Raw genomic sequence first — 26,848 nt, forward strand, 5'->3', positions numbered from 1 at the left:
CTCACAATTTGGATTATTCTAAGTGCATCTTAGGCCTAACAAAGGGCGTTCATAGCACTAGCATTGGAAGGATTATTTTTAATGTCTTCCTGTTGTGACGTATTCACACATCACCCCATTGCAAATGGGGACCCCTACTTTTTTTGCTTTCTGGGGTTTGCTTTCTAGGTGTTTAGGGTTTGTCTGTTAGCCTTTGCATTTTGAGCGTCGCCAGGGGATCAATAGGATGGTAGGCTTTGCTTGAGCGAGGTGAGTCTTTGGGGCCCCAGAATTTGGGTTTCTTTGAGAGTCTTCCTTAGGGCCTGGTTTTGCTCTTGTTGCTAATTGTGTCTTGCTTGGTGAGTGAGTATCATCCTTGAAGGTCTGAGTTAGGTCGAGTTGGTGAGTGATGAAGTCTGAAATGTAATCCTGATCTTCAAATGCCCTAAAATTTGACTAAGTCTGGGATGTCCTGATCCTGAAATTTGACTAAGTCTGGAAAACTGAAGAATCCTCCAAAAACTAGATTTTGCAATATAACTCCTGGAGGTCTGAAACCACTCTCAAACATCCTGAAAGTATATATGAAATGTAATCCTGATCTTCAAATGCCCTAAAATTTGACTAAGTCTGGGATGTCCTGATCCTGAAATTTGACTAAGTCTGGAAAACTGAAGAATCCTCCAAAAACTAGATTTTGCAATATAACTCCTGGAGGTCTGAAACCACTCTCAAACATCCTGAAAGTATATATGGAATATAACTTAAAGTATAAGTGACATTTCACTTATACTTAAATGTTATATTCCATAAAATGATCCTGATGGAGAGTCTAAAATGTCAAATTTCGCTCTGGACCCTTCCAAAGGGTCCAGAGCGAAATACCCCATAAGACATTTTAGTTTGACCCAAACTTATAACCAACTCGTTTCCAGGCATCTTTGAGGGCAAAACACTTGTTTGGATGGAAAAATGTGAAAATGAAGTCAGGATTTTCGCCAAAATTAGGAATTTCGCTCCTGACCCTTCAAAAGGGTCCAGAGCAAAAATCCTTATACACCTCAATTTATCACTTATCAAGACCAAGTTCCTAGTTTCCAAGGCACGTGTGGAGGTGTTTTTGAATGTTCTTGCCTTGACAAGGAGTTGGATGATTTCAAAGATCAAGATTTTGCTTAAAAAGTGATTTTCGCTCCTGACCCTTCCAAAGGGTCCAAAGCGAAAATCAACCTAGGACTCATTTCTTGCCTTATTTGACCAAATTTTGATTTGCAAGGCATTTTGAAGGGAAAAGTGGACATGTTTGGACTTTGGAAATGTTTGAAAACCTTGAAAAAATGATGGATTCTAGCCTGGAAGAAGAATTTCGCTCCTGACCCTTCTAAAGGGTCCAGAGCGAAATTCATCATAAATTTCATTTGCCACCTTGTTTGAGCTTGAAACCTTGTTCCTAACTTGGAAAATGGTCTAACTTTGCCTTGTGAGCTAGTTTCAAACTTGAAGACTGAGCAATCTGGCCTAGAATGAAGATTTCGCTCCTCACCCTTCTAGAGGGTCCAGAGCAAAAATCTTATTTGAGCTTATTTTTCAAAAAATTTGGCTAACTTTTAATGTGCAGGGTCTCTTGGAATGAAGATTGGACATCATTTGATACATTTGAAGATTTGGAAGCGTGCAAAATGAAGATTTTTGGACAAGAAAGGTGAATTTCGCTCCTGACCCTTCCAAAGGGTCCAGAGCAAAATTCTCAATAGCTCCCATGTTGCAATGAAAAAGGTCAAGTTTTGGGCATGAGTGAAACAAGAACAACTCCCTTTTGCCTCCTGAAGAAGTTTCAACTTTGAAGAATGAAGGATTTTGCTTAAAACCTAATTTTCGCTCCTGACCCTTCCGAAGGGTCCAGAGCGAAAATCTCTATGAGGGATATTTCTTGCCTTGTTTGGTCAAATTGAGGAGTCTAAGGCATCATGAAAGGAAGAATGAGCATATTCAAACCCTTAGGCATGTTTAGAAGTCATGAAAATGAAGGATTCTAGCCAGGAAAGGCAATTTCGCTCCTGACCCTTCCAAAGGGTCCAGAGCGAAATTCCTTATAAACACATTTTTTTGGCCTTTCTTGGACATGAAATTCTATTCCTAGCACAATGAAAGATGAAATCCCACTTGGCAAAGAGGTTTCAAGGTGAAAAATGAAGGATTTTGGTCAAGATTGAGAATTTCGCTCCTGACCCTTCCAAAGGGTCTAGAGCGAAATTTCTAAAAAAACCTATTTTCTTTGCAAGGTCAAAACAATATTTGGTTTTTATGGCTTGAATGGGTGTGAAGAAGTGTGTTTTGCCTTTTGAAGATGATTGAGATGGTTAAGGGGAAGTAATTAAGCCTAGAAGATGATTTTCGCTCCTGACCCTTCCAGAGGGTCCAGGGCGAAAATCCTAAAACCAATCTTTTCTTCCAAAGATTGGACTAGACCAAGCTTAGACATGGGTTTGAGAGGACTTTTGAATTGCCTTGAAGTGGAATTGGATTGCTAAGAATGAAAATTTTGAAGCCAAGAAGGAAATTCGCTCCTGACCCTTCCAAAGGGTCCAGAGCGAAATTTCCAAATTCTCCCTTTTTCTTGCAAATTTAAGACAAGATTTTGCTATTCATGACTTGGATGGAGTGAATGAGGAAAACCATTGCCTAACTTTGAGTGAAGGATTCAAGATAAAATGATGGAGAAGTAAGCCAAAGGAAGAAAAATCGCTCCTGACCCTTCTAGAGGGTCCAAGGCGAAAAACCCCAAAATCACCTTTTTCCTCCTAATTTGAGTGAAACTAAGCCTGGAATTCAATGAAAGAACCTTGGAGTTGCCTCGACTGATCCTTCGGCGAGATCTTCAGCAGTCGGGAAACTTTGCTCAAGAGAGGATAAGGTACCTTTAGGTATTTTATTCTGTGTTCGCATGTGCATGAAAAACACATCAACACTTCCTCTACCCTCAAGAGCAACAGATGAGCCTCAGTCTCCACCCTCCTATAGTCCTTGGCTCTTTTCTCACCCACTATTTATAATAGGACTATGTTACCCCGAGTTTTCGAGGCAGGGCTACACGTTTCCAGGATGATGTTTTTTTTTCGCCAATTTTGGGGATGACTAGGGGACAGCAAAGGGGATGGCTATATAAAAAATAGGGAAAATTATAATATATAGGAAAAATTAAAATATACATATGAAAACGTGGATAAAGCATGCACATATACATTATAGAACATTAATATATAAGAACTAGCTGAGTTCTTATGCCAAATTTATGTTAAATTGAGAGTCAAAGTCAAATTGCTTATAGAATTCATTGTCAAAATTCACTATCAATATGCAGAGTTTATGGGGACGTCCCCTAGGAGTCCCCTATCCCTGGGACGTCCCCAGGACGGGGACGCCTGAAAAAAAAAAACCAAGGACGTGTCCCTGGGTAAAGTAGTAATAGGATCTTCCCGCTATTAACACTCTGGTTCCATCTATCAATAAAACTACCTTATTTAGTGATCTTCTTGTCGAATTGCCTACTAACAAATACAGCTTGCTTCATCTCATCTTCCTTAACAAGTTAGTATTGAGAGCAAAAGCCTTCCTCTCATTATGAGTCCTCTGAGGGGAGTCACTATGGGAGATAAAAGTTTGGATAGGATGGTGATCAAAAAAGGTATAGGGAGTCACTCTCACACTGCTTTCGTCAGGGTGTAAGGAGTTCATTTGAAAATTGAAGAGTCTTTAATTATTTTTCAAAAATCACTAGCTCTTTCCTCCATTTTAGGCACCTAATTTGAAAGAATAAGACAACAATGAAATGCCAAAGGTCACTTGCCATATGAACTCCCAATCAGTCTTTAATTATTTTCTCAAAAATCACTAGCACCTGATTTGAAAGTATAAGACAACAATGGAATGCCAAAGGTCACTTCCCTTATGAACACTCCCCTAGGCATCCAAATTGAGTAAATTAATTAATTATGCACTAAACAAACTAGTTGCCTTTGATTTTTAAAATAAAAGCCAAGTATTGTTAAATGAAGAGTTTATCCTTACAACACTCTACAAGAGGCTCTTGAAGCCCCAACCTACACCAAAAATGCAAAAATTGAACAATAAAAAGAAAACATTTTTTTGGTGATGCAAGATTCCTTGTGAGCCTAGATGCTACTACATCATTTTGTCCTTAAATGGAGAAAAGGGCTTCCCACTTTGAGGTGGCACTCTTTGCCACATGTCAAATACTTTTGGAAGTATATGAGAAGTTGCAAGAGTATCTAATGTCATTGTGGTATGTAAGAGCATCTTATCACATTGTAAAACAAAAGTTAACTTATGATGGATTCCATGACGTGTTGAGAGCATGATTATAGAATAGAGGAGTCACATTGGAATCTTAACCAACATTAAGACAATCTATAACACATGTCATAAGATATTTTTTAGTGAGATTGAATATGCCAAGATGGGGCACCCAAATTTTAGAGTTAAATATGATTCATTCTACAACAGGTTATGACTGTTGTAAATGCATATTCTACTATTGGCTAGAAGACCATGACTGAATTGAGCATTGGAATTTTAGCCAAATAGGTTGCCACTTATGGGTCATAGTTTTGGCACATGGTTTTAGAAAACCGCTATTGGTTTATGGTTTCATATTTGTCCATTTATTGGATACTAGAGATCATGATCTCATAGTTTTAACTTTTGAAGTTGCCATTATGCTACCAAAATTTCTCTGAGTCTCTTATTTGTAAAGGCTTATACTATGCAAGTGTATTCTAACCATCTTGGTAACCAAATAATACATTGAGTTTTCTTTGGAGCATGGGGTTTGTCTCTTGAAAGGATTTTCCTCATGTGAATCAATATGTGATGGTATATCTCTTTTCTAATATTTTCCTTATAATTATATGATTAATTTGATTTTTGCATATACCTCCTCTAATAGATTAGCATAGGAGGTGTATTCCACACCTCTGCTTCAGTTCAAAGTCCATGAATACATCTTTTGTAGTTATCAAGACTTGAAGCACGTTGACCTCGGAGTTGAATACTCTCATGGCAATGAGAGTGTCGATAAGGTAGACTTTAGTTCTATTTTGTTTGTGCCACGAAACAATGGCTATAGTGGACATGTATAAAAACAAAATTCAACACTGTAATTAATTACCAAATTTTCATCCAAAAAGTCAATCTAGGTCCAAATTCCATGCCAAACAAGCTAGTTTATTCACTAAGATGTGGTGGAATGATTGGATCTAAAATGTTTCCAAGTCCGACTCGATTTGCTTCTACAAATACATAGCAATAGACCTTATACCATAGCCAATCTGCCAAAGGTCTCGACAAGATAAATATAGAAACTACTTACCATTGGTAGATTTGGAGGAGGTGAATGATGAAATTTAGTAGGCACTCACACCCTACTTGTGCAACTACTCATGGTCATGGCAGCTCAGGTGGTTTCAAAATTCTTTTCATTATGATTGCAAAACATGCATTTTTGCATAATTCTTGTAATATTTGCAGCATTCCATTTGGAAAAATGAGCAGTCAGTATGATCTGGGATGTGGCACCATGCCACCGGATTTTTATTCTACTTGTAAGAAATTTCATTGACAAATTAAGCATATTTTAAAAAGAAAGATTAAAATGTAAAACAACCTGACTTCCAAGAAATGAACATGCTGACTTGGTAATAAAAATAGGAATATTATATTTCTTGTCAAGAACCTGAAGTTACTAAAAGAATGATAACAAGCCAATTGCAGACTCAAATTTATTAACCTCAATACTTTCATATGTTGTCAACTTTGACCACATCCGCTCTTTGTCAATTGCTCCCCGAAGTTGTTGCTGAACCAAATCAACCCAAAATGCTCCTTCTTCTCCTCCAACATCATTTTGACCCCTGTAAGTAGCAGCCCGTGGACCAAAGTATGCAAGAAACTCCCTGCGTAGTCCCACCTGAGTTGTGAAGTGGTATACTTGATCTATAGGAATCAAACTTGCCAGTGTATTCATTAGTTTACCAGTCATATCTGATAAGGTTGAAGAAAACTGAGGGCAAGAAACTTTGGCCAGTCCAAGTTTTATTACTGAAGCTATACAGTTAAGTGCTAACATAAGCAGAGAAACATCACTGGCTTTACTTGGATTTAACGACATTCCCTCCCAGCCTCTGAAGCCAACAAAAAAGACTCATTAAATATATAACCAAACACTTTTTCTCAGAAAATTTTCACCTACAAAGTTGAATGAAATTTATGCTACAAATTATTATCATTCCATAATAATTACCACGTAGAGAATTTACAATATATGCTTACACAGAAGTCACAGAGGTGAAGAGTGGGTCCTTTTCTAACAAGTTGACATAGTTAGTCACTACAGCCGAATGCTGTTGGGACCAAAACCATTCACATGCTACAGAGTCCTTCGATGAAAGTTGATCTCTAATCAAATTCTCCAGAGAGTTAGACTGTCGTAATAGACTGCAGGAAAAGGAAAAAGTGTGAGTCTGTCAATACTAACGAACATATCCTATTAAGCATGATGAACTACAAGAGAAACAGATTTGTTAAACACAAAGGTTGACAATAGTTCCAAATATTTTAATTACAAAAACTAAATGATAGAGGGTCAAGAAGCCATCTCTCAATTCATGGCCTAAAGAGTTTTAGTTAGAAATGCATATGTGTGAACTATTTGGATGATATTGGTGTACATAATACTGAGAAACAATTACATTTAATTTAATAATGGAGAAAGCTGTAAACAATAAACATATATCAACAGTTAGCCACTTTTTACCATTTAAATATTGCTTTGCATGAAAACAAACTTTGTTAACCCACAGAGGACTTCTCCTCATTTTAGGCAATTAGAGAAAGTAGGTGGTGGGTTTGATAGGCGTGCTGTGCTTAAAAGGCCAAAGCTGACTACAATTAAGTGAACTGGCAATTTTTAAAACCAGTAATAGCAAAAAATCATTGGGAACTGACAAGTTCAATACGAGAGATCACATATGCACTTAATGAATGGCATCATCTTTCTGAGTGTTTCTCCTACAAATACAACTATGCCAGCAGGATTAAAGGAGAGATTGATTCATTTACCAAGCTCTTTTCTGCATTTTCAGAAATCACTGACACCTGAAAGATACTATGTATGGTATATCTGTATTTGACTCGATAATTGTGGATTTATGCTGCTGTCTAACACTTTAAACAGCAGAATCTAACATGTTCCAAAATATAACAACATTCTGAATCTGATTGGCACATATGCATCTTCTTTAAGATTATTTGTTTGTCACATCTCTGGGATCAATTGATCCTGGATGTGGTGACTGCATGCGGGAATCACATTTAATGGTGTATGCGGTAAAATAATGTTTTTTGTTCAATACAATTACTTTTATGAGCCACAGTGAAGTGTCAATAATTAACAACAGTGATGGGACAGAAGCATAAATTTTTCCCAAGTGCAAATTCAGAGAGAAATTAAGACTGAATGGTGCCTGTATAGCGCATTTAAAAGATCAAAATCAAGAAGCATAGAAAGACCAGAAAGCACAAAATGCACAGAAAATTTATGGAAACATCAACAATGGTGTCTTATTAACAAAAGCATAAGTACAAGTAATCCAGTGTTGTTGTGGAGATTTTCTAAGATCAACAACATAGAGAATTTTTTATTACAAACCTGCTATTAGAAACATCAAAGAAGTGAAAAACCTTTCTTGGAGAGGAGGATATAAACTTATTTCCTTATTTCCTTAAATACACCATATATCAATCAAGGTAAGAGTTGTCATAATTGTTGTACCCATACAAAACTCAGCTTTCATACTGCTTCTTGTCTATTTTGTCATCAATCACCCTTAGTGTGTTACTCAATATCAATCGTAGTGTTGCCCCATCAGGGTGCAAGTATTGTCATGTTTTTGTCTTGTTGTTTGGCTAACAACTCTTGCAGGATGGTTGAGGGTGCAGCTATTTCAAGAATTAAATGATAGGGTTCAAGATTGATGATGACTGCTCCGCCCAAATCTCTGCCAAAGGAAAAAATGGCAATGATATAGGTAAATTGAGTTCAAATCTCTGCCTTGCACTTTGAACATGGTTAAGACAACACTTTTCTTTGCTTAAGTGAAGGTAAAATGGCAAGAGTGGAGCAAGCACATTCCTAATTCATTTTAATTTTTAACCATGGTACAGGCCCCAAGGGTGCACGTCAAAGATGACTTAGCCATTAGTAATTAGCACCTAAGTCTTACAATTGGCAAAAGAAGCTCTAAGTTCCAACCAGACTTGTCAAGTGATGGCAAATCAAAGATAGAGGCACACTTTTTGAGTGGCCTGACCAATTAAAAGTTCCATCAAGGTGGACAATGCCATAAGTAGACCGAGCCAATTTTGAGCTGATTGTTTCAAGGTAAGTAAAATGGAAAGCATCCAAGAGATTTCTGTGCAACTTAAAAAGACTCAAAACCGCTCAAGGGTCACACTTTTTCAGCACAAAACCATTAGTAACGTGTGCCTAGGACATAAAACTTGAAAGAATGACAGCAAGGTAAGTGAACTCCACCCTTATCAAGTTGATGAATGAAATCAGATCAGAGAGCACTTTTTTTAAGGTTAAACCCTTAGTGAATCCTACCTATTCAATAATTAAACTTCACATAGCCTAAACAAATTTCTGCCATAACAACATAAGGAAGCTGGCAAAAAGGTTATTGATTTCCACCTGATTAGTAAAGCTGAATCAAGCACGAAACAGAGAGGGCAACAACATTATTAATCTGCACCGACACGTAAGAAAAGATGGCAAAGTGTTGAGTGAAATCAACCAGCATTTAAAGTGAATAAAAGACCATCTGATATCTCCTCCATGCACACATTTTCAAAGGCAAAGTGAAAAGAAATTCGTGCTCGAGTTAAAGACATGGCAAACACTTGAAAACAGGTGTACTTTAGAGGTGGCTTTGCTACATAAAACTCTGTTCAGCATATCAAAAAGTTGGCAAAACCTAAAGTTATTTCTCAGTCATTGTTAAAGCAAAAAACAATTTGAAAGCAGGCAAACATTGAATTCCAGTGCCTAGAAAGAAATACTGCTCATCATTCAAAAACAATTCAGTCTTCACGTGTCCACAGCACCGAACGAGCGGATTTCTTTAGCATATAGTGCACCCAGCAGACCTGATGATCCTTTCAGTGTCAAAAGCAATCAAAAAATTGTGCTAGGTTTGTTTTGGGGAGTGTTTCAGTTGTCTCGGCAAAAGTCATGACAGCAGTAATTCAAACACATGTAATGGCAGCTTCAGCACAACAGTCCATATTACTGTTTTCATGCATGTGTCATTGGCTGGCACAGTTTAGACCTTGATTATGTATTTGGTCCAACCTAGGGTTCGTCTTTTGATGGTGCAATTAGTCATGGGTTTAACCACCTACAGTTTAAAGTATGCTGTTGTGTGATCACTATCCTAATGTGCTAATGCAAGGTTCAAGCCATTCAAAGTTGTCTTAACATATTGTTACAGACGTTTGAAGGTGCTGTGTTGCATAATGGATTGATGGAATTATTAATGGATTCACTATGGTAATTAAGGCTTCAACATACTTTAGAAGACCTAAAGGAGTCATTCAGTTTCAATGTGGAAATTGCTTCGAACTCACAAAAGGCCACTTGTGTGCAACTTACAATTTTTAGCAGCAACCATATATGGCTACTTCCAATGTTCTATTTCCAAGATGAGGGCCTGTTTTTGGCCACTCGTATTTCATAAGTTGTTTAAGGATTACGTTTGCTTTAAAATCCCTTCCTTTCCGATTTTTATACAGCTTTTATATAGGTTTGCTCTAAAGCAGCTCTTTTGGGAATATTTCATTAATCTTCTTAATCCCTGAAAGTTGTTTATTGTTGCCCATAAGTAAGTGCTTTGAGCATGTAAACTCTTAATGATAATTGAAGTAAAGCTTAAACTACAAAGAGTGTCATTCAAACATTCAAAATAAATTTTGTGTTCCTGTGAAAGGTTCTTGTAGAAGGACTGTAGTAGAATATTGTGTTAAGCTTCGTATTAACACTTGTCTTTAATCTTTGCAAGTAACTTTGTGTACTTTTGAGGGTTCACTTTTCTTAAATCTTACATTTTGGTTTCATTGTTAGCATAAGTGTATTTGACTTGCTCCTATTAATGTGAATATGCTAGTCTATGCTTTAACCACTTTGTAAGCATTTGTCTTCCAGTTTAGTTTATTTAGTTGCAAGCCTCTTATATTAAAAAACCTTGTGTGAGACAAGTACCTTTCAGGTCTTGTGCTCAACCTCTGACATCAAAAAGACGGCTTTACTTTCAGTTGTCCCCTTCCATGCAAAAGCCCATTGATAATCTTAGAAAAGTGTGCATAACTATAAACTTGTTCAAAGCTTTACGTTTTAAGAGTGATGTTTAGATCTCAGGGAGCTTCATCTGGTAATTTGGAGACAAGTTATCCTCATCTGCTGTTCCATTTTGTATTGTCTAGCAATTGATAAATTAAAACACTACAAAATAATCATGGTTAGATGATTACTTCAACTATTTAATAAATTAATAAGATTTAAAATCCTTATTAATCAATCGTTAAAGTAAATAGCTGTAGCGGATTGACAACTTCTTGATATGAGAATTGATCAGTTAATCTGGTTATTTATTTATATATTAGTTGGGTAACTAACACAAACACAAAAAGACATGACACCAGGGAGACAAAAGAGAGGGCTGTAAGAGGTTACTTAGTCAAAGGCTTTTGTGATTTGAGTTAATTTTAATCCATGATCCCTAAATAAATTGTTAAAATGCTTCTCAATGTCAATAGCCATAATAATTCTTCTAACAGGGAACCAACTGTCCATGGCTAGCATTTTGGTGTTGTTTATGAAATTGTATATTCAATAATGAAGACGGAGTTTACATATATAGGCAATTACATTACGATGTTTCTAAATGAAACAAACGTAAGCAAAAGCCAGAATTAGAAACTACCTAAACTAAGATGACCATTAAAGAAACATTACATTATTTTAATACCCTCCCTTAATAGTCATTGATCTAACTATCCTACTGAAGATAATCCACAAGTCTTTTGGTCACAAATGCATAGAAGGCTGCCCCCTTCTCTTCAGAACGCTTTGCAACATGAGTCTGCTGCTGAGACCCTCCCTAATGCTACAAAACTTCTAGAAATGACCAAGATAACTAAAATACTTCCAGTCTGATGTTGGGAAACAAAACTGTCCCTCCCTATAGCTAGAGATACCAAGAACAATTTCTCAAACTGAAACCACGATTTTGAGGAGAAAATCACCAGACCCACTTTCAAAAAAAGGGCCATGATTTCATTCGAAAAATCGGCAAATACTTTTGCAGATGAGCACTACAACCCAAAACTGACTGCAAGAAACCACGATTTTTGTGGAGAAAATCGCCAAACCCAAACTGCCTAGTTTTTTAGGAAAGAAATCCAAAAACCCAATAGTAATTTTTTGAGGAAAAACTTATAAAACCTAACAGTAATTTTTTGAAGAAAAAAACTATAAAACCCAGAAATGATTTTCAAGGAGAAAATTGAAAAACCAAACGCAATTTTTGAAGAGAAAAACGGTCAAAACCTAGACACTAAAACAACAATGATGATTTTTTTTCAAAAAAATCTGAAAACACTCTTGCAAAGAAAGATCCCGCGATTTTTGTGTGAAAAAATTGCAAAAAAAAAACAAAAAAACAACAATGATTTTTTATGAGAAAATCATGCAAAACCCTTCAAATGGCGCACGGTAGAATAGAGACATCGTGCAGCAAAAAGAACCTTAGTGAGTGGCTGGCACAAAATCTGAGGCACAAATCTACTCAAAATACGAAACTTCGTTTTTGAGGAAAAAAAGGTAAAACCCACAAAAGAAATCTCTGATTTTATAATCAATCAAAAACAAAACCCACGATTTTTCGCATACATTGTGCAAATACCAAAATCTGAAACCGTCGAATTTGAGGAAAATCAAAAAACCCTTCATCACACAATGCACAAACACCACAAACCAGAAAACCCTAGACGTAGGAAAATGAGTAGAAAACCGAAACCCTAGGTCACTACTGAAAAAAACCCAGAGCTGCCACAATCAATCCCGAACACCCTCTAAAATCTCAAAAAAAAAGAGGTTGAAGAGATCCGTCGTGAGCAAGGACATGAGAGAAGAAACCAAACCTAGGTTTGCAGGATGCAGAAAAAAAATGGAACCAGGTAGCGAATTCCAAAAACCTATCAAAAACGACCCTTGAAACTAGATGGCGATTTCAAACACTCATCAAAAAATGGCACTTGACACAAAAAACGGAAGGTGCGACACTTTGCAAAGAAAAATCTTCGTGTGAGCAGAATGCAAACGGAACTGTGCACGAACGAACGTCGCGATTTCTAATGAAAACGACACAGAACGACGGGAGTAAACTTCAAAAAAAAAGGAGCAGGGAAAATGACGCCACGAGCACAAAAAGCCCTTCACGCAAGTAGCAGAATGATGCCGAGAATCTCAAATGCAAAATGCAGGCAGAAAACACTGAAAGAATTGGATGCGCGGGTAGAAAAACACAAAAACGGTGCCTTTTGCAAAGAAACCCTCAAAAATTTCCACCGAAAGCCAATGATGAAATACGCAAAAAGAAACCCCTTCAAAAATGCACTAACAATTTTTTTCATTAAAAAAATTTTTTTTTAAATTCTAGAAAGAATTCTAGGTAGAAGTCTTGAATTTTTATTTTTTTTAAATTCACCAAACTCTAAAAAACCCCATCGGCCTGCTCTAATACCATGTAATAGTAATTGTATATTCAATAATGAAAACGGAGTTTACATATATATGGAATTACATTACGATGTTTCTAAATGAAACAAACGTAAACAAAAGCAAGAATTAGAAACTACCTAAACTAACTAAGATGACCATTAAAGAAACATTACATTATTTAAATAACACCAAGGAGACAAAAGCGAGGGCTGGAAGAGGTGAATTAGTCAGAGACTTATGTGATTGACTTAACTTTATTGCATGATCCCTAAATAAATTGTTAGAATACTTCTCAATGTCAATAGCCACAATAATTCTTCTAATAGTGGACCAACTGTACATGGCCAGCATTTTGGTGCTATTTATGACAAGTCAATCACTAGAGTAAGAATTTTAATCCTAATTCCATAACAAGAACCCAATTCTGAAAGAGGCTATCTTTTTGTCACATTGGACCTTGTTTAAATTGGATTGCTGAAATTAAAAATGCATGCAAAGAGATCCAAAACCAAGACCTTAAGTATTAAAATCACCACAATGGAGCAGCAAAACCACTTAATCAATAATTGGGAGTGAAAAAAATTGAAAAACCTAGGAGGTTACTACTTTTGTTCCCATTTTCATTTCCTAGTAATTTATATAAAAGATCATCGTATAGGGACCTACACCTATGCCACTAAAAGGAACTACCTAAGACTCTCAAAAATCATAAAAAAGAAGTAGGGATATAGCGAATGAGGAAAAACCATAATATGAAGCATTTAGCCCATCTCAACTCCATAACTGGCTAAAAGTGACAAAAACATTGAGCAAGGAACAAATCAGCAAGGTATCAAATCCCATAGAGAAAATATCTATGCATTCAACACATGCAAAACCCATCCAGAAGCACTCGACACTACCAAACTTGTCCCCAACTAATACTCAGCTTCAAGGAATGTGACAGAAGAAGTGACATCCTACCTGGACTATTCACATGGTATTCCCATGCCATGCCCAAGGAGAATTAAATGAAGAGCACACAAATATAATGAGAGGGGAGGGGGGGCAGGTGAATCAATATATTAATAAATTTTAACTTTTAGAATGATTTGAAACTATGCCGCTACTTAAATAACCATACACATTGCAAAGAACACACTTTTTCTTCTGGAAACCCAAAATGGGAGAAAACCACGGCAAATGAATGCTAATAGATGATTTCTTTTACAATATATAGAGGCACCAACCCCTAGTCTGATTTTGTGACACCAACTGCCCAATTTCGCAAGCACCAACTTACATGAGGCTGCAACCCCTTCAAGTGAAGCACCAACTTCACCAAGTTGAGGCACCAACCTGTTGTGACGTATTCACACATCGCCCCATTGCAAATGGGGACCCCTGCTTTTGCTTTTTAGGGTTTGTTTTCTAGGTCTTTTAGGGTTTTGTCTGTTAGCCTTTAGCTTTCAAGTGTCGCCAAGGGGATCACCTGGATAGCAGGTTCTGCTTGAGTTAGGTCAAGTTGGTAAGTGATGAAGTTTGAAAGTCCTGATCTTGAAATTTGGCTAAGTCTGGAATGTCCTGATCCTGAAATTTGACTAAGTCTGGAAAACTGAAAATCTTCTAAAAACTAGATTTTGCAATATATCTCCTAGAGGTCTGAAACCACTCTCAAACATCCTGAAAGTATATATGGAATATAACTTAAAGTATAAGTGTTTCTTATACTTAAATGTTATATTCCATAAAATTATCCTAACGGAGAGTTCAAAAAGTCAAATTTCGCTCCTGACCCTTGCTGAGGGTCCAAAGCGAATTTCGTTCCTAACCCTCTCAGGCGGTCCAAAGCGAATCTCGCTCCTGACCCTTCTAGAGGGTCCAGGGCAAAAATTAATCTAGGACTCATTCCTTGCCTTATTTGACCAAATTTCGATTTGCAAAGCATTTTGTTTGGACTTTGGAATTGATTGAAAACCTTAAAGAAAATGATGGATTTTGGCCAAGACTAGGAATTTCGCTCCTAACCCTTGCTGAGGGTCCAGAGCGAAATTCATTATAAACTTCATTTGCCACCTTGTTTGAGCTTGAAACCTTGTTCCTGGCCTTGAAAATGATCTTACCTCGCCCTGTGAAGTGGTTTGAAACTAAGAGATTGAGCATTTTAGCCTAGATTGTGAATTTCGCTCCTGACCCTTGCTGAGGGTCCAGAGCGAAAATCATATTGGAGCTTATTTTTCGCTAATTTTGGCTAAATTGTGATGTGCAGGGTACCTTGGAAGGAAGATTGGACATCACTTGATGCATTTGAAGGTTTGAAAGCGTGCAAATTGATGAATTTTGGGCAATAAAAGCAAATTCGCTCCTGACCCTTGCTGAGGGCCCAGGGCGAAATTTTGAATAGTTCTTATCTTGCATGGAAAAAAGTTAGGTTTTGGACATAGATGAAACAAGGACATCTCCCTTTACCCACCTAAGAAAGTGTCAATTTGAAAAAGTGAAGGATTTTGTTGAAAACACAAAATTCGCTCCTGACCCTTGCTAAGGGTCCAGGGCGAAAATTTTATGGGGGATGTTTTTGCTTAGTTTTGGAATGTCAAAGAGGTTTTAAGGTGAAAAGTGAAGCATTTTGGTCAATATTACAAAATTCGCTCCTGACCTTCTCTGAAGGCCCAGGGCGAAATTCTCAAAAACACCTTTTTTTGCAAAGTCAAAATGATGTTCTATGATTGGAATGGATGTGAAAAGGCATGTTTTACCCTTTGAAGATAATTTGGATGGCGAACAAGAAGCAAACAAGCTAGATAAGCAAAATTCGCTCCTGATCCTTGCTGAGGTTCCAGGGCGAAAATCATAAAACCAACATGTTCCTTTCCAATTTGTGCTAAGACAAGGTTATACCAAGGTAGAAATGGCCTTCGAAAACATGATGAATGAAGATTTGCTTCCAAAACTTGATGATTCTAAGCCAGGGAGGAAAAATCGCTCCTGACCCTTGCTGAGGGCCCAAGGCGAAATTTTGAAAAACTCTTATTTTACCTTGCAAAAACAAGGCAAATTTGGATGGGATGGATAAGGAATAACATTGCCTATTGATGAGTGAAAGTTTCAACAAAAAAATGATGATGGATTGAGTCTAGATTTGCAAAATCGCTCCTGACCCTTGCTAAGGGTCCAGGGCGAAAAAATCCTAAATGCAATTTTCTTCCAAAGTTCAAGTGAAATCAAACCCAAACTCCAGTAAAAGATGCCATTTAAGATGCCTAGATGAAGTTTTTAGACGTGTAAAAATAAGGTCGGCCTCATGGTAAATCAAGGTGAGCGCTCTATAAGAGAGGAGTGTTGTGGACAAATGCAAATCATTCATTCATTGTTTTAAATGCGAATTTGAGGAGCAAATTGGAGAGGCGAATTTCTTGCTAGATTGGAGGATAATTTCCAGATTTTGGAAGGTATTTGAAGGCGAAATTTTGCTAAGTGTTGGAGGCTAAGGAGGGTGGAGCTCTTTTGAAGACTAATGGAGGCGTATTTCATCCAAGGGAAGACTATAATCTAAACCTTGTCTAGTAAAATCCAGTCTTCTTTCATCATTTGTCAAGGTTTTGTAGTTAAGCATTCAAGGAGGAGGTATGAAGAATCATTTTGAAGTCCTTATTCAAGACTTATTGTGATCCCATTGCAATTTTGTAAAATCTAAGTCTTGAAAATCCAATTTCCATTCATAATTAATTTGAAAATGTATAATTCTTGATTTATCATGACTTTTTCAAATTAATATCTTGAATCTTCCCTTTGGAGAGTCTTAATTTCTACACTTTAAGATATAATGCTTAAAGACTAATTTTGGAATTTTGTGTAGGCATCAAATGGCGACTCCCAAGCCCAGAGGATCTACAAGTTGGCAAGCTCTCATCAAAGAAGATCCGGTCCAGGACAAGGATGATCTCCTCCAGTCTAGCATCGACAAGGACGGCCTTCTTCGGTCAAGTATCATCAAGAATAACCTCCTCCAATCCAGCATTCCAAGGTGAGGTACATCATCATCCTGCACATCAAAGACAAAAGAAGTTAGAGCAAGGGTTCGTTGAAGGAGCAGATAGTTTTAGAAGAGTTAATTAAAGCTAGCTTCTCGGCAACATCAAGTTGAATATCTACCAAGTTACAAGTGTCAGACGAGGTGGCATCCTAGTCATCACTCCTCCAGTCGGATTGGTCCACCTCAGCATGTCCACATTCAATGTACCTAACTCATGGGAGGTGGCACAAACTTCGATGTACCTACCCCAGCTATCCATTGGTCGAATTTTCCATAGAAGACATGTGTCCAATTAATACAATTATTTCATTGGTCAAAATTGAGTTTGTTGTAACAAACCCTAATTAGGGTTTTCATTGTAGAATCTTGGCCATTGATCTCAAATTGATCTTAGCCATTGAATTGTATTATGGGCACTATATAAGCCCTGGCTCTTCATTTTGTAAAGGCTAATATAGAAAATAGGAATAGTTAGTCAATAGTTAGAAGGTGAGTAGTCAGTTGATAGAATAGCAATTAAAGTAGAATAGGAGGACAAGGCAAGAAATTGTTGCCATTGATTGTAAATAAACTCCATTTTCATTGAAATAATGGTGAAGTGTGTTGTTTCTTGCAATATGCATGGTTTCTTGTTGAATCTTCAATTCTAGATGGTAGATGATTAGATCGAATGAAGGAAATTGTTGAATGCACCTGTGTGGGATCCGTTTAATCCATACCACTAGCCTCTTACTGATTGTAAGGATGCCTTGTGTGGTCAACTGGAATGAAATGAGCTTAATCTTAAGACATTACACGTCCATTGTTCATGCATTATCTTGAATGGTGATCATTGTCAGATGGTGTACGATTTGAACATATTGGAAGCATCCCTTAGAAGATCACACTGAGTTGGTGTTGAATTGTTCAGCCTGATGGTGAGACCCAGCCAGTAGGACTCCACCTAGTCGTTCATCCATCTTCTCGCATTTTAGGTAGTAGAGTAGACTTCCTGAACCTTGCATCTTTTGCCATTTGTTTGTCTTCTAGTTAGTTAGTAGGACTTGTAATTCCAGCAAATCAGACGTTCAGGTCATTGAGTGTAAGTCCCCTTGTGATTCCAGCAAATCACATCATACCACTGGTGCTTATCCACACATAGAGATCCTACAACGAAGAACCTTGAAGTCATCCTGATTGATCCTTTTCGCGATATCTTCAGCATTCAGAGGCTTTATTCAAGAGAGGATAAGGTACCATTTGGGTATTTTATTCTGTGTTTGGCTGTGTACAAAAAACACGTCAACACAACCTCAAAACAAAACTTTGTTATAAATACTCCTCCAATCTGCTGTGATGAAAATTACTATTCAGTCATATAAATCTGATCATAATCTCCTCATAAGTCTGTCACACAAGTCTGAACATAAATTCTTCATAAGTCTGTTATATAAATCTCAAATCTGCTCATAATCTGCCCATAAACTTGGGTCTGATTTCTTCACAGTCTTCTTATGAATCTGCACTTAACTTTCATAAAAACTCTCCCTATACATTCAGTATTTAAACATCTCTCACCTTCAGATGTATGTAATTATTTTCTTTACAGTGCATATACATCCACAAGTTTATAATTTGAGCATTCTACACTTTCTCCAATATTACACCACACCATTTCATACTTCATATCTTTCACATGTCGTTTTAGGAGGATTGTGTCTCTTAAAAAAACGTGACTTTTGATATATATTTGTTTTAATAAACAAATTACTTTATTTCAAAGTAAATCGTGACTCTTAGTTCATAATCCGTTTTGCACATAAGTTTGCTTTTATAAATAAAAGCACCATTCTATTTAATTTAAGAATCGTATCTCTCCATAATGAACACATTACATCTCAAAGCAGAGTCCCCAGACTCGCCGCGAGTCAGGCGAGTTCGCCGAGTTGGCGAGTCGAGCCAACCTCGGCGAGTTTTGCTGACTCGCCGCTCGGACTTGGCGAGTTTTGCCAAAACTCGCCGAGTCCGAGCTCCAGGACTCGGCCGCGCGATAGGCACAATTCGGATTTAAAAAAACAAAAAAAATAAGAGCTTTTTCATTTGTTTTTTTTTCCCTTTCTCTTTGGTATAACCCTAAAAGGTCTTCTAATTGTTAGTTGTGAGAAGAAGAGAGGAAAAGTGAGAGAGAGGAAGGAAAACAAGAGGCCATAGGTTTGCAACCAGCAAGGAAGAAGAGCATCAAGGAGACCACAAATCACATTGGGGAGGCCATAGGCTTGCATTGAGAGCATCAAGGAGTCCAAAGCAAGACTTCTCAACTCATTTGAAAGAGGTAAGGTAGATTTTGCTTTTTTTTTTTAGTATGTTAATGGATTTTTTTCATTTGTTTGTTAATTTTTTTTTAGTTTAACAGTTAACTTTCCAAATCTTGAATGTTTTTATTTTTTTAGCTTAATTACAATGAGAGAAGTAGAATAATGGCAAAGTGCAAACCCTACATTTTTTAAGAAAAAAATTGTAAACATGTATTTACAATTTTTTTTTTTTTTAAAGTAGGGTTTGCTGATTTTTTCTATTAGTTTATAACTTTATTAAATTTTCTTATTGCAGCAGCCTTCACGTTTAAAAAACATTCATTTTTCACAATGCCTAAAAAGGATGAGGCTTGGAAATATACTGAAGACTTTATTGGCAGACAAAAAACTCAAACAAAATGTTTTTTTTGTAAAGAAATTAATTTTGGTGGCATCAATAGATTTAAATACCATATTGCCGGCATACCTGGCCATGATATTGAGGTATGCAAATTACAAACTCCTGAGGCAAAACGTTTCTGTTATGTCCAATTAGAAACACATGAACAAGAAAAGTTAACTAAGAAGAGGCAATTGGAAGAGTTAAGTGCTATTGGCTCCCATGCACCCACATCCGCATCTGCATCCGCATCCGCATCCGCATCCACATCCGTAGGCTGTGTTGGAGAGGGTTCTTCCATGCCTCCCTTTCACCCTAGTGCTTCTGCTAGTGCTAGTGCTTCTACTTCTACTCCTCCTGGTGGCACTATTACCTTTGGCCCTAGAGTTCGAAAATCCAAGTTGGATAGTTATTTTGTGCCGCGTAGTACTCCTAGGGCACAACCCTCGCTTGAGGGCATGGGTTGGAACAAGGAGGTTCATGATGCTGCAAGAAAACAAATTTGCAAGTTTTGGTACTTTTGCAACATTCCATTTATTGCAGCCAGGTAATTCTTTTTGATTTGATTGCTTTAAGTTTAAAAGTAAATTTATAGTTTGAAGTTGAACTCTACTTTGTCTAATCATAATCTATTTGTGAGAGGTCTCCTTATTGGCAAGGCATGGTAGATTCCATAACCATTTGTGGTGCGGGGTTTAAAGCCCCTACCGATGCTGAGTTAAGTGGCCCCCTCTTGTTACAAATGGTTGAGGATATGAAAGTTGAGCTAGAGGACCACCGACAGTCTTGGAGCCAAAAGGGTTGCACCATCATGACAAATGGTTGGACGGATAGGAGGAATAGAACACTCCTAAATTTTCTTGTTTCCTACGGAGGTGATTGATCATGATTCATTCTAATTTGTACTTCCCTAAATGCATTGAATAAATTAAATTTTGATTTGTTAAAAGTTTGAAAATCTATTTTCAGGATCCACCATGTTCTTGAAATCTATTGATGCTTCCTCACATGTGAAAAATGCCACATACTTATGTGAGGCTATTGAGGAAGTCATACAAGAGGTGGGGGAAGAAAATGTGGTGCAGGTGGTGACAGATAATGCAGCAAGTTATGTTGCTGCAGGTAAATTTTGAACTTTTCAAGTCTTGATGGAGAGGCATCTATGATTATTTAAAATTTTCTTAACACATCAAAATTTCTAATTAACTTAAAATTGCTGCAGGTAAACTTTTGATGGAGAGGCACCCGAAAATTTTTTGGTCTCCTTGTGCGGCCCATTGCCTTGACCTCATGTTGGAGGATATTGGTAAGCTTGAATGGGTGAAATCAATAGTTGAAAGGGCCAAAAATATCAGCAAGTTTATCTACAATCATGCATTGGTCCTTAGCATTATGAGGCAATACACGGGGCAAAAGGAGTTGGCTCGTCCAGGTATCACGAGGTTTGCCTCAAACTTCCTCACACTGAAATCCTTGATAAAATCAAAGGCGGCTTTGAGGCGTATGTTTGTTCATGAGGAGTGGACTTCCTCATCCTATGCTACGACCACTGCAGGGATAGATGTGGTAAATTGCATTTTTGATGAGTCAGGTTTTTGGACCCCCTGTGGAGAAACCGTGCAGGTAAATTTATTACAATTTAACATTTAGTATCTACTATTTAGTAATTTAATTTTAATTTATTAACAATTTAACTTCGCAATTTTTCTTTTTTTTTAATTTAATTTGTGACTTAATTATTTTTGTTTAACATTATGTGTAGGTCACTGAGCCCCTCGTAGTTCTCCTACGAGTTGTTGATGGGGAGAAGCCCTCTATGGGCTATATATATGAGGGTATGGATAGGGCCAAGGAGGCCATTAGGTCCATATATGCAGGAGATGAGGATAAGTATGGCCCCATTTGGGAGATTATTGATAGGAGATGGCAGAACCAGCTTCACAGGCCCATCCATGCAGCAGCCTATTACCTCAATCCGGCATTTCGATTCCGTGATGACTTCAAGGCAGATGAGGAGGTTCTTAGTGGCCTGTATACAGTGGTTCAAAAGTTGTGTACTGATGGCACAACCTCAAGAACAACGCTCCAGCTGGATAAATATAATAATCGAGAAGGGGCAATCTTCTCAAGCAGCATGTGCATAGAGGCTCGAACACAATTGCAGCCAGGTAGAAATATATGTAAACTTAAGATTCTTAAGTTTATGGCTTATGCATTTTAATTTTTGATTTTATAATCTAGCCTTAAAGTTGGAAATGAGTTTGATTTTTTTTTCTTTTTCGTTATTTCAGATAGATGGTGGCAAATGTTTGGGCCCTCAACCCCAAACCTTCAAAAAATTGCCATCCGTATTTTGAGCCAGCCATGCAGCGCTTCTGGATGTGAGCGCAATTGGTCCATGTTCGAGCACATCCATTCGAAGAGGCGTAATAGATTGTCTATGGAGAGGTTGAATGATCTTGTTTTTGTTCATTACAACCTCCGTCTTAGGACCAGACAGATTTTGGACACTGACTCCTCTCCGATCACTTTAGCGGAGATCGATCCAGAGTCTGAGTGGATCACTGAGTCTACCGATCCCGTCTTCACTGAGGAGGACCATGAGTGGGTTGACCAGGCAGACAGAGAGGCTGAGGCTGTGGCTATGGCAGAGGAGGAGGATAGAGCACGATCCGGCACAGGCACCTCACAGGCGGAGACTATGGCTTCTCAGTCATCCAGGACCTACCTTAGACGCATTTGTAGGAGGCAGACAAACTACTCTGAGGCTCAGGATGAGCTAGAGCCTGAGCCATAGACTTGTTTTTGTTTACAGTTATATATATGTTTGGGAACATTTGATGTCATGGATTTTATATACATTTGACAACATTTATAACTCTATATATCTATGTTTTCTATTTCCTTCAGCTACAATTTACATTTCTACGCATGTGATGGATGTATGTTTATGTATGTGATCAAATCAGCTTCTATTTGATGATGTTATAGTGTCTTTAAGCTTTATTCAATAATGGGTGCATGAAACAAATTTTAAATCGTTAAAAATCTCTAAATTTCAAGGGTTTTTTATTTTTCCGAGTCATAGCCGAGTCGTCGCCGAGTCATAGCCGAGTCACGAGTCGAGTCGGCCTTGCTGAGTCCGAGCCGAGTCCGAGTCTGGGAACTTTGTCTCAAAGTATTAATTAATCAAACTCTTAATAAATCACTTCTTTATAACTTCTCAATAAACACACCTTTTCTTATGTGCTGTTTGGAATAGTTTTGTTCTAATGGACAAATAATATTATTCTCAATGAATTGCACCCTTTGCTTTAATACTTCTTTTATGAATCGCTAGCTTATGACTTTAACCCGTACCCCTCCATGAATCACTTTAATTAATACATTGTGTAATTTATTTTATTGATCATGAATTGATTCTCTTATTGATCATAAAAGAAATAATTTATTTTATTGATCGTGAATTAATTTCTTTTTTTGATTATAATAAATATATTATTTCTGTTTTGACGTTAACATATTATTTCTGTTTTGATAAATATATCATTTCAGCCGTACTATTTCTGTTTTGATAAATATATTATTTCTGTTTTGATAATGAAGAACGGCTGTTATAGTGAAGATCAGTTGTCATAATGTTGTAATCTGCTGTTTCATCCTTCAAACTTCTTTAGCATTAACAACACAATAACCCAAACCTGTGTATATTTCCATAAATCTCATCATCCAGTATGTTCATCAATCTCCATAGCACCATTGAATATGTTCATCAATCTCCATGAATGACAAATTCCTTTGACATCAATGACAATATTTCCATCTTTAAAATGGTCCACTTGATCTCCTAATGCCATGTCAACAGGGAACTATGCTAGTTCAGTTAGTCTTATCGAATGGTATTGTCATGCCCCACCTAAAATCTGAATCACAGCCCTAAATAATAAAAATAATCTTTTGAATTTATACCGACCTAAGTTCCAAATTGTTAAATTCAGGCTATTATGGTTAAGAGGGCCGACAGGTTTCAGGAAACTTAAGAGCAACATTCAAAATAATTCCTTGCAACAATATAGAAGTTTAAATTATATAGGGTGATCATAATGAAGGCCGACCATGACAAGGAGAGCAGCAATTAAGGTTATATTTATCAATGATGAAAAGGGTAGCAAGTAGGAAAAACAAACAACGATTGATATGAAAAGATTCAAAAGAATCATGGCCAACTTCCTTCTTAATATAAAACAATTTGTACATGTAAACAAGGACAGCAGCCAGGTTGTTAGGGCCGCATTACTTAAGAAAGGTGTCCCTCCATCCCTCTTAAGAGATATATAAGGCAGATCTTCATTTGGAGCAGAGGACAGGAAGGAATTGAAGGAGATCAGATTGTCTAAAAACAGAAATTGCAGATTAAAGGGAATTAGAAGTTATCCTACATATATAATCTGCATTCATTGAATCGGAGAAAAAGTTCTTATATAAAAAACCTAAATTCATCAAAGAATTGGATCAGATCAGTTATACATAATCTGCAACAGCAGACTTGGATCTAATAACCCTGCAAATGGCAGACTTGTGATCTAGCAAGTAATTGGTATGCAATATGAGGGTCTTGCCTAGCATATAATCTCATATGTAGTATTAAGATAATTAAAAATGGGAATTGCTAATTGATCTAGACTCTTATAATTATTTATTTAATCAATTTATTCTCCTACGAACAATCATATAGGGGTTGGCAAGGTAATACGATTGGGAAAGCAGATATGGGTTCCCCCCCTAAGTAGACCACCCCAAGTTGGATGGAATTGTCTTGGTTGAATGTTCTTGCCATTTGCAGGCCAAGGGATCGAGTTGTCTTGGTTGGATGCTCCATGCCGTTGAGCTTAGTTATGGCGAATGGTTCCGTGCACCCTTTGTGTTATCCTCTCCAATCTCCATGATGGTTGGTTGCGTGAAGTGAAAGAAGCAATCTGAGATAGTAAGGAGGCACGGTTGAGAAAGCAGATATGGCTTCCCCCTCTAAGTAGCCCACACCAAGTTGGATGGAATTGTCTTGGTTGGATGTTCCAGCCACTTGTGGGCCAAGGGATCGAGTTGTCTTGGTTGGATAGGGATCGAGTTGTCTTGGTTGGATGCTCTGCACCCTTGGGCTTAGTTGTGATGAATGGGCAAATGGTTCCGGGCACTAAATTGTGCTTTCCTCTCAATTCCCTACAATAATATTTCATTCTTGGAAGTACAACCACAGATTAGATCGCAATGAGTAATGTTATTCAACTAAATATCTATTTGATTGCTTATGCAATTGATTATACGTGCATTTCTATGTTATTGGATTCCTAACCGTTATGGAAATAAATGTCTTTAAGAATTATATTTCAAATGTTGACAACATTATTGCAGGAGTTAAACCAAAGTTTATGTTGGAAAGGAAATTGTTAATTGGTAAGTAGTATCTTAATGCACTATATTTCTTATTTTAATTGAACTTGTGATTTTATGGCAAGCTTTAGGAACATTCCCAAAAGGAAACATTACAGGTATAACAATAACTAATATTTATGCATCTATAAATTCATGCAATGTTCCATAGTTGATCAATCTAGAGATAGTTTATAGCAGTTACATGAAATTTCAAGGAGTGTTAGAGATGAGTCCTATTTCACAGAGTAGACAGTAGATGGCTGTTGTTGAAGTGAAATTATGAAGAGCAAAGAATAGTAAGATGTTCTAAGTGAAACTGCGACGTCCTGAATAGTCCACTTGTCCCTTTTAGGAGTCGCACCTCGAAATTTTGTATTGCTGGAAAGAGCAGAGACACGGTCCATTTCCATATTGAAGTCTGCTCATGATAGGTTCCTCCAGGGTAGATATGGTATTCCATTGATGTTTTTTTCTTCACCAAAGTCTCTTTTCTTTTATGTTTTGCAAACATTTCTATTATTGTACTGAGTTTGTTGCAACCGTTTTAGCAAGCATTCATCTTCAAGTAACTTTCTACACACAGTTCTTCTAGTGTGGCAGCAATCTTTCATTTTATTCATGCATTTAATAAAAGATACATCTTGGTTAGTTCTTATTTGGAATATCAATACAAACTCCATACCAAGCACTGGTAAAGAAATTTGAAAGTGAGGTGAAAATGTTGTTTTTACTTTTCATGAGTAATTGCTACAATGAATTCACTGCAATTCTGTTAGCAAACATTCATTTTGAAGTGAGTTCTAAAGCAATGCTCTTTAAGTATAGCAGAAATCTGTCATTTTAGTCATTAAATACTAATAGATACAAGTTGAAGAGTTGTTCTTTGGAATCTCCACACAAATTACAGACCAAACACTGCTAAACAAATTCAAAAGTGGGATGAAAAAGTCACTTTGATCTTTTAATGAGTCATTGATTGTTTTCAAAAACACTTAGAGTCTTTGTGTCAAGACTCCCAAGTCTTGGATTGTCTCAACAATTTTTGCGAACTGGCAACATTTAGATTCTGTGAGTCCTTTAATCCCACTCAAGACTTAGGACTCAGAATTCTGTTATGTTACTTGCCGAGACAAGCAACCATGCTAATGGTGACATAGATGACTTCTCTGTATTTGTATTCGTAATTTTCTGTATGATACAAGAAGTCATTTTTCAGAGACATTTATAAATATCTATGCACTATCACATAATATTAAGTTATTAACAACATAACTAAAAAGCAGGTTGGCATTCTTGTGAAAGTGAGCTTAAAAGGACCAATTGCCTTTATCCTCTTCATCAGTGTAAATATGAACATCCCTTAGTTTAACAAAGCAGACAAAATGAAATTTTGAAGCCAATGTTTTTTGTCATACAAACCCAACTAGTTTGGCAAAAGAATCAATCAGATTGTGTACACTCTAGACTTGCCAAACAAAGAACAAATTCATTAAATTTTCATATTTCTTATTTTATGCTAAAAAGAGGAAAAAGAGATCACACTGCCAAATCTATAATGGTAATTATATATTCAATAATAAAAACGGAGTTTAAATACATAGGCAATTACATTATGATGGTTCTAAACGAAACAAACATAAACAGAAGCCACAATTAGAAACTACCTAAACTAACAAAGATGACCATTACAGGAACATTACATTATTTTAAATTTTTAATACCTTCCCTCTAAGTTACCGGTTCTGGTTCGGATTCGGTTACGGATTCGTGGATTCAGCAAAAAAAAAAAAAAAAAAATTGGGTATGGGTATGGGTTCGTCCATACATACATACATACATACATACATACATACATATATATATATATATATATATATATATATATATATATATAT

At 36.9% G+C, this 26,848-nt stretch overlaps 2 protein-coding genes across 4 annotated transcripts in view; one reads left to right on the forward strand and one right to left on the reverse strand.

Annotated features, from left to right (window-relative positions):
• LOC131072923 (uncharacterized) overlaps positions 1-26,848 on the reverse strand; it is a 254,611-nt gene that overhangs the window by 184,362 nt on the left and 43,401 nt on the right. For all 3 annotated transcript variants that reach the window (XM_058009227.2, XM_058009228.2, XM_058009229.2), the window contains 2 exons: positions 6,328-6,492; positions 5,786-6,179 (listed from right to left, as the gene is read on the reverse strand). In XM_058009227.2, coding sequence (XP_057865210.2) covers positions 5,786-6,179; positions 6,328-6,492 — 559 coding nt within the window. The remainder of the gene's footprint in view (positions 1-5,785; positions 6,180-6,327; positions 6,493-26,848) is intronic.
• LOC131859955 (uncharacterized) lies at positions 21,009-22,432 on the forward strand. Its single transcript, XM_059214267.1, has 3 exons — positions 21,009-21,146; positions 21,286-21,691; positions 21,815-22,432. The coding sequence occupies exons 1-3, from the start codon at positions 21,027-21,029 to the stop codon at positions 22,318-22,320; spliced, it is 1,032 nt and encodes a 343-aa protein (XP_059070250.1). The 5' UTR covers positions 21,009-21,026; the 3' UTR covers positions 22,321-22,432.

The sequence above is a fragment of the Cryptomeria japonica genome, chromosome 11 (genome assembly GCF_030272615.1).
Source record: "Cryptomeria japonica chromosome 11, Sugi_1.0, whole genome shotgun sequence".
NCBI classification, from domain to species: domain Eukaryota; kingdom Viridiplantae; phylum Streptophyta; class Pinopsida; order Cupressales; family Cupressaceae; genus Cryptomeria; species Cryptomeria japonica.

Coding starts and splice junctions, on each gene's coding strand:
- LOC131859955 (XM_059214267.1), top strand. CDS start 21,027: ATGTTTGTTCATGAGGAGTGGACTTCCTCATCCTATGCTACGACCACT. Junction 21,147..21,285: donor CCTGTGGAGAAACCGTGCAG/GTAAATTTATTA, acceptor CATTATGTGTAG/GTCACTGAGCCCCTCGTAGT. Junction 21,692..21,814: donor TCGAACACAATTGCAGCCAG/GTAGAAATATAT, acceptor TCGTTATTTCAG/ATAGATGGTGGCAAATGTTT.